The 8,597-nt window shown below is 47.1% G+C and overlaps 1 protein-coding gene across 1 annotated transcript; it reads right to left on the bottom strand.

The window, feature by feature from the left end:
- Positions 1-368: 368 nt before the first annotated feature.
- SPRY2 (sprouty RTK signaling antagonist 2) lies at positions 369-6,521 on the bottom strand. The gene is made up of 2 exons (XM_066380694.1): positions 6,019-6,521; positions 369-3,193 (listed from the first exon to the last, which is right to left on the bottom strand). Exon 2 carries the CDS (start codon positions 3,140-3,142, stop codon positions 2,195-2,197), a length of 948 nt encoding a protein of 315 aa, XP_066236791.1. The 5' UTR covers positions 3,143-3,193; positions 6,019-6,521; the 3' UTR covers positions 369-2,194.
- Between the last annotated feature and the right edge of the window lie 2,076 nt (positions 6,522-8,597).

Here is an 8,597-nt window from a genome sequence, read left to right as displayed (position 1 = left end):
CCTAAGAAGCAATTGTCTATACAACGCTCTGAAAACTGCTTATGCAATGAAAATAATTTTTCTTTACCAATATCAATACATATGGCAGTTTTTAAATAAAGCTAATCAGTCCATTTTTTGGTGCTTTATAAATCTTGCAAGCAATCCAATGAATAAGAAACCCTGCCTAATTTTTCAATATTCTAATCCTCTTACACCATTTTAAGGGTTAAATTTTAAGAGTATTAGAATTGCAATATTCAGTATCCCAAAGTTTAAACTTAAGAAAAACTCATTTTTAAATGAATTTAACTGGGTTTTTTTTTTTTTTTTTTTTTTGGAGAAAGTTTAGAGAAAATTAAAGGTCCTTACAGCAATGTGTTGGTTCAAGAGGTTCTGTAGTCCCATGAAAGCCAGTTTAAGAAAACAAACACACAAACAAACAACTTGTGCTATAAAGACCTCATAACCAAAGAGGAGCCTCAGAACAGGAAACGAGAGATTAAACAATAACGACAGGTAAATCATTTCCTAGACTTCCAGTGATTCTTGGCAGCAAAGTGACTAATTAAATCAAGTGACTTATTAAAAATAAAAAATCCTTGTATTTGTCAACGGGCTGGTAGCAGCTTGCTGTTTTTTCACAAAAGACAACTGAAAACAAACTTGTGTCATACTGTATCTTTTTCCCAGAGTAAAGTTTAACAATTTTCTGGATAATTTTATTAAATAAGACAGGACCCTCTCAAAGTCATTCTGCTCAACCTTCTCTTATTAGGCCAATATTGGCTACCATTTCATCATAACCTTTACCTGAATCAAAATCAAGCTGTCTTTTCAACGTCTTTCCTAACATAAGGAATTGGTATCACGGTGACAAAATAAATCTTGAGAGTCTAACACTAAAAATACTGGAAAAAAAAAACCCAACAACATGATCAGCTAAGTCAAGAAAACATTTTTGCTTCAGTTATAACATATATATGTGCATACTGCCTGCCTGACACACAGAAGATATTCAGTAAGTTTGTTGAATTAAATCTGTTTCACTGGTCTTAAATGATCCTCATGGCATTCATTCTTAATACTGGGTATAAAGAATGTTTATTTGTTAATCTTTTAGGGGAATCTTCTAAATGACTCACTTTAGGATTAAAAAATATAACAAAAAACCCTGCAAAACAAAGGTAAGTGAGCAAATCTTCAAAAACAGATGGAAGAACAAGAGCAATGATAGAGCCAAGTAAGTTCTCATGATTAATATAGGTGTGTCTAATGCTCAGTTATTTCCGATTACTAGAATTATCTCTGAAAATCATCAAATATCCATGATACAATTCTTATAGACCAGTTAAACTATTTCACTAAAATGCTAGCCTGACCAAAAAATGTGGTTTCTCACTTTAAGAAAAAGGAAAGTAAAGTAAGACCAAACAGCTCGGTTTAATTTCAAACGTTAATATATTTCTATTTTATATTGAACATTTGCATCTGTAACCCCTCATTTGCAGCAACTATCACATCCTCATAAAAGGGGCAAAATTTGTAAGATGCCTCTTAAAATAAATATTCTTTTTTATAAAATAATAAAACTTCAAATAAATATTCTTTACACTAAACAATATGTTGAAAAATTAGAAAATAAAGGTTGAATTTTACTGTAACTGTACAATATACATGAAGTCCAAAGGGAAATCAGAGTCTTACAATAAAGGCTTTCTGTAAGGCAAAATACAATCTGAAAACATACTGATTGATTCACATTCTTCCGAATGTACAACATATTAGTATAATATTTTGTGACTGTGCCATATAGCATGGCACAACTTGTTTTTCACAGTTGCAAATATTATTGTATATACAAAAATATAGCACATTATCTCTGAAGAAAACAATGAAAAAAAAAAGTCATTTCCTAATTTACAAATTTTGCAAGGACTATTCACAAACAAAAAAATTTGCCTAGGAGTGTCTGTTGCTTTAGCTTATGCAACATGTGAGTCGCCAGGTTTGTATCCCATACCTTGAGCTCCATTAACTAGAACAAGCATATCAGTTAAAATGGCACATGGACAAAAGCATTTCACTGCAAACAACAAAGAATATCCCTCTAGTAACAGTGCCAAGATTATAACTGTTTAGTTGGCTGCATATGTGTTAAAAAGGAAAAGAAAAAGAACAATCCTTATTACTATAATAATCCTGATTAACGATGCTATGTTGGTTTTTCAAAGTTCCTGGGTGGGACAGTGGGAACTTTGCAGCAAACTGTGTTTGAGTTTTTACACCGGCATCCAGGCCTATTAACCCGATCATAACACCCCTGGCACAATTTAAGGCAACCCTTGGCTGGAAGGTAACACCATAAACAAGGCAAAAAGAGGGACATGACGCCCATGGCTGACCAACGTGTACAACAGTGAGACTGGCTGCAAGAACACGGGTTGTCAGCACAGTTGTCCTCGTCATCATTAGAACAGTGATAGAAGAGACCTTTCACACAGCACACGCAAGTCCCATAGTCAATCACGTTCTGGGCCGAGCAAAGGCACTGCTTGTCGCAGATCCAGTCTGAAGGCAGAGGCCTCGGGTAGGTGCACTCCTTACACTTGCACTTGCCACAGTCTTCACACCTGTAGGCATGCAGTCCCAAATCTTCCTTGCTCAGAGGCTTAAGCTCACCTGGCTTGAGCTCAGATTTGGGCTGCACCCGGATTATCCCATCAGCTACTGGTCCAGAGGTGAAGGATGGTCCCAACAGTCTCTGTTCAGAGGAACTGCTGCTGGTACTTGTCCTCGTACTGCTCCGAGATCCCGAGCTGACCGTGCTGATGGACCTGGACAGAGGAACTCGTGCAGAAGAATGGATCTGTGAGTGCTGGAGCCTGGGAGGCTGGCGGTGCTCGGGCAGACCATGGAGTCTCTCGTGTTTGTGCTGAGCAGAAAGGCGAGGAGCAGGCTTGAGGCCAGGTCTCGGGACCACAGTAGGCCCCTCTGTGTACTCATTGGTGTTCCGTATAGCTCTGATCTGATCCAGGGACAACACGTGTACCTGCTGGGTGAGGGCTTCTCTAGGGTCAGGTTCCCCACGCTGTCTGCCGCTGTCACGGGATGCCTGAAGCAAGGGCTGTGACCCACTGCTGCTCTGAGCTCTGGCCTCCATCAGGTCTTAGAAGTGTGCTCACTCCAGCAGGCTTAGAACACATCTGAATTCCTATGGAAACCAAGAGGAAAGAGTAGGTTTACACTCCAGGATACTTCCCACTCTCCACCCATCTGAGTTAACTCTTCACTTCCCACTTCCCCTGAGACAGGGTTTGCATCTGAGTGCCTGTGAGGGTGATGAGACTGGCCACATGATCAAATGCCTGCAAAACATAAAATTTTGGCTGGGTATGGACAATTCTTTAACCCTGTGATGTGCAGTGACACAAAGCTGATCTTTGTTTGCATCACTTAAGTAATGATTCTTTATTTAAATAAACGTAACATTTGCAACGTTCAGGTTCATTGTAAAAATTGCAAGAAAGTAATATTAGAACGTAACCACTGCTGCTGGTATTTTCAAAAGCTGAACGCCTTCTCCAAATTTGAAAAGGTTTTAGATTATTATGGCTATTTGTCCTTGGCATCAATAAATACAGCCTAAAAATTCTTCCTTTAAGTCTGCTTTTACATCAAATACATTAAACTATGAATTAGCTAGTATTCTGTGACTTGATAAAATCCTGTACAATGACTATGGCATGCAAAAAGTAAATATCCCCCCTCCCAGAGAATAGTTATAAATTTTACAACAATCATGCACTGTCATTAACTACATAGTAGTCACAAAGTTTTAGAATTAAAAAACAAATCGATTCAAATCCTTTTAAGGGGCTAGGAACACATTCAAACAAACTCACAACAAGCAACAACATAGAAACTAATTTTCAACTTCTCAACTTGAGTCAAATATTTTACAGCCTGATTGCAGAACTTAAAAATTTTGTAGCTGACTCTTATTCTGTTTTAGAAACAAATTACGTAAAACTCTTAAATACTTTGCCCGTTTCTAAAAGAAATAGTTGAGAACATACACTGGTTGGTGACAACAGGAAATGTTTTAAAAATTAAGTGTCACATCTCAAAGCTATCGTTTTGACAAGATTGCAATTAAACTGCAATCTCTATAAACTTGAAACTATCATCCCCTTTATCACTGAGTCTACAATGAATAAAAAAACGGGCAAAAGTAGACATTTATCCAACCTCTGACTTTTAGAAGCGACACAGGCAGGTGACACACGCCTCCCAATTCCGCACAAGGCAGAGCTGGAAACCGTATCTCACTTCCAACAGAAAGGCAAACAAGGCAACCTTGCTCTTGCTTTCACTCCGTTTATCGGCTCTATCAGCGCCCCAACACCGTCCCCAGCAGGTGGGACACAGTCAGAGCCCCGGGGGACTCTCCTCCCCGCGGACTGACGCAGCTCAGAGGCCAGGCTAGCCCCCCTGCGCACAGTCCCGAGACAGACTGACAGGCGGGGGGGGGGGGGGGGTGCGCGGGCGCTAATGAAGGGGACGTGCTGTGAAACGCTCCATCACACTCCGCCTCCCCTCCCTTCCCAGCTAAAATCTACCCCACCCGGAACAACTGCCTCCTAGCTCCAAGAGGGATCCAATCCACCCCCGGGGAGAGATCACGTAGCCCACTGCAGGGCGATCCGGCCAAGACCCTCGAACATCGGGCACGGGTTTCCAGCCCGGACACCTTGAAGAGACGAAAGCCCTGCCTAGACACAGCCGGGGACACGGAGATCTAACCCACGCACACTGGGCGACTCCATCATGCACTGACCGAAGGGGCACTGCCTGCAATTTGCACATGCCTCTGTACTCAAATACACACATCTATATTTCTTACAGTTAGGAAGAAATTACTTCTTAAAGAAAGTACATTTTCCAGGGCCACACTGCACACGTCGGGCATGCAGGACCCACATCCCTGGGCTGGGAACTTTCCGTGAAGATTTGATTGCAGCGGAAAGAAGCATCTTGGGGGAGGGAGGGGTTCTTAAAAAGTTATTTCTGCCCGACCTCTGGCCTCCTCCGCAGCTTCCCCCACCCTGAGTCCCCTTACCCTCCACCTTTGAAAGTACTTTGAAACCCCCATTACGTGTGTGATCAGACTAAGGATTAGGGGAAAAGAACTTCAGCACAAGGGTGGGGCAAACCGACAGAATACGCTCTGTAAAAACGCACAAGATCCCGAATTAAAAAACAACAAAGAAGTAGATCAGCCAGTCAAAGGGGGGGGGGGGGGGCTAACCTCTTTTGCCACCTATTTTCAGGTAATGGAAAACGATCGCGACCGCTTGATGACTTTCTTCCTGTGTTGGGTCAACCCAATCTCCCCAAAATAAAAAAAGCGTGACCCAGGCGGACCAAGGAGAACGGAAAAAAAGAGAAACCTGCACTTCCGAACCGCAGAGACCCGGCGCCAGGAAGGGCGACGCTCCCACCCGAAACCGGGCTCTGTCCACACGGGACAGCGGCAGGGGCTCGGTCCACCCGGCTTCCTGGACCTTTTCTCAGCCGTGAGGTCTCGCTGCCCCCGTGAGGCGAACGACTTACGCGACCTCGGTCCCGGGGGCACTCCTGCCTCGGGACAGCCTCTCCCAGGACTCGCTTTGCCGGGAGAGGAACAGGTTAGAAATGCGGGCGCCTGCAACGGCGACCTGGAAAACACAAGTGTTTTCCTCCCTCTCCCGCTCTCAGCGAGCCGTCTGCCACCCCAACCCCCCCTGAGCGCGGGCGTGTGGGATCGTGGGGTTGAAGGTACTGCAGTAGGCACTCACTGCAGCCCCTGCCCAGGCAGGCCGAGCCTCTGGCGAGGGAGACCCGCGGGCAGCTCTCTGGATCCCTGCGGGGAACGTGGGAGTTAGAATGGGAGGCCGGAGGAGAGAGACCCCACTCCCGGACCGGCTGCACCTACTCCATGTTGCCCACAGCGCGCCGGTCACTGCGCCAGGAGGGGAAAAGCCGAACGCGTCTCACCGTGATCGCGGCTTTGCACCAACCCCTCTCCGTTGGATTCTCTTCTCCCTGCGACGTGCAAATAATTCCAGCGCCGATGCAGACTCCCCCCCTTCTTTCCAAACTCTGCTTCAGTCCAACTTCCGAGCAATCGGGGGAGTTAAAGAGCAGAGGGAAATCGTGAGCCAAGTCCCCAGTCGAAGAACACTCCGGGATTCGGGGCTGTAGGCGACCCCCCTTTCCAGAAGCGCACGCGGAATATTTCCTCTTTTTTCTCAATGAACTGGAGGCCGAAGCGCCAACGGCGAGCCTCTTTTCCTGGCAGATGAACGAATGAGAAAAGAAAACGGCCTCACAGAGAACCTAAAGCCAGATGGCCAAGTCGCAAGGCTGCCACCGCGTCGGAGCGGCGGCGGCGCGGGGCCAGGGGCCGGGCCGGGCGGGCGCGGGGGCCTGGGCGCTGCGCGCTCCGCCGGCCCCTCTCCTCTGCTCCGCTGCAGCGCGCAGCTCTCGGTGGTGCAGACTGGGCGTTGTGGAGGCGCGGCGGTGAGGCCGAGGCGGGGGCGGTGGGTACGGAGGAGGAGAAGGAGGAGGAGGAGGAGGAGGAGGGTCTGGGGCCCGCGGGGGGGAAGGGGGGGCTCGCGGTTGGCCTGCGCCCTCGCCTTTCCGGAGGAGGCAGGGAGCTCTGCGGCCGCCGCGGCAGCAGTAAGTGGCGTCATGTGGATCCGAGGCGGAACAGAGCAGTTGTTGTCCCAGAGGATATATCGCATCCGGTCCCAGCTCATTGGCTCCGCAGGGCTACATTCACTCACACTCCAGCGCCCGCCAGCGCTCTGAGCCGCAGGAGGCATTCAAAAGGGCAACCGCGCCGCCCTGCGCGTCCCCGGCCGGTCCTGCAGCTCGGGCGCCGTCACGCGGGGCGCCCGCGGGGCCCGGCTGGGCACGGCAGGGTCAGTTTATTTAGTTTCAAGGAAACACTGACCTTAAGATTTCCCCGGAGACCATGAGGACGAGCCACAGGCTCGGGCTGACTTATGGAACTTTCTCCCCGCCACTAAGAAAAGGGAATGAACATTTAAAACTAATCCGGGCCATGCACTGTTAGCTTTTAAAACAAACTGCAGGTTTTAAGACTTTGTTCGGCATCCATTTCAAGCCCACCTCTCCCCTCTTCTGATCCCTCTGGAGAGAGCGACGGGGAGAGAAGAAGGGGGAGGGGAAGGGGAGCGGGAAGTGAGGTGGGAGGGCTATTGGTTTATTCTTTGTCTACTGGATTAACCCGATTATACAGCAGGCACCAGCACAAACCTCCTCCCCCACCCCAGAGCAGTGTACTAAAGGAGCGGAACGCCGATTCGGGTTTCAAGTACCTTCTGCTCTGGCCGGGATTTGTTTTTGATTGTGTCGATTTATAGTTTTTAGGTTTAATATTAGATTTTATTTTTTAAAAGGTAGTTAACTACATAGATGGAGGTTTTTTGAAGATCTTTCTTACTGTTTTGTTTGACATAATAGCTTAAGGAAATTCTACAATCTAAGTCTTAAAAATTAGTTAATTCAGCAACACACACACACACACACACACACACACACACACACACACACACGATTACTAAGGGTGACATCACTGGCTTCTGAAATGGGAAGGGGGCTCACAGTTCCGCTGCAGATTTCCTCCTCCACTTGAGCAGAAGAGTCATCCTTCATTTCCTACTCCTTTCGTCACCATTTCTCAAGAAGACGCTATTGTCCATTTTGTCAATTTCCATTTTGTATTTTCCTACTTAAAAATAGGAAAATAAAGATAGAAATGCATACATATACACTGCTCTGCCCTTCAGTTAGTAAGAAACGTGCTTGCACGTGAAAGCACCAGTAAAAAATTACACACACCTCACACACACCACACACACTCCTAATATTGTATTCAAATGATATACAGACTTTTTACTTTACAGGGAAATACGGTTAGTACTCCCGAATAGCACCTGCGATCTTGCCCCCGTACGAGGTTAGAGTTCTTGAGACAGTTCTAGGAAAACGTGGTGCTTGATTCTCCGGGTCCAGCTCCAGCCCACATCCGTTTGTACCTATCCTGGCACTCGCTGCCTTCTCCCGATCTCCTGGTTTCGAATGTCCCAAGCACGTTCCTGGCCGCGCTGCGTTCTCGTTCTCCCTTCTCTATGTTTCTCTAGGGCTCTCACCCGCCCTCGCCTGGGGTTTGGACTTAGAGAGGGCAGGGGAAGTGGCATACCTTATTTCCGGGCACTGGCCTATATCCCCACACCCCTTGGTGAGAGTGGATGAGGCTACATGAGCCAGCTTCGTCGCGTACCCAGAGCTTCAGGCACGGCTCTACCGCGCCCCCCTCCCCACTCTGGTCGCTTGCCCGACGCCCCAGTTCTTTTAGCCTCAGGTTGAACGCAAACCCTTCAGTGCTTACGGCGCATCTGGGCATCTGGCCGCCAGGGGGCGCCCGTCTGGCATGAGGCTGGGGCTGGGGCTGGTTTCTTCCCCAGTACTTGACAAAGGCCGGGAGGTTCAAAATGAAAAAAAAAAAAAAAAAAAGGCATTTATAACATAAATGCCACAGCAGGTAG

This window comes from Saccopteryx leptura, chromosome 4 (assembly GCF_036850995.1).
Source record: "Saccopteryx leptura isolate mSacLep1 chromosome 4, mSacLep1_pri_phased_curated, whole genome shotgun sequence".
Taxonomy (NCBI): Eukaryota; Metazoa; Chordata; class Mammalia; order Chiroptera; family Emballonuridae; genus Saccopteryx; species Saccopteryx leptura.
The sequence above is the reverse complement of the archived record's forward strand: the minus strand, read 5'-3'. Positions and strand labels throughout refer to the sequence as shown.

Bases quoted from the DNA above. Each gene is read 5' to 3' on its own strand.
- SPRY2 (XM_066380694.1), bottom strand. From the start codon at position 3,142: ATGGAGGCCAGAGCTCAGAGCAGCAGTGGGTCACAGCCCTTGCTTCAG.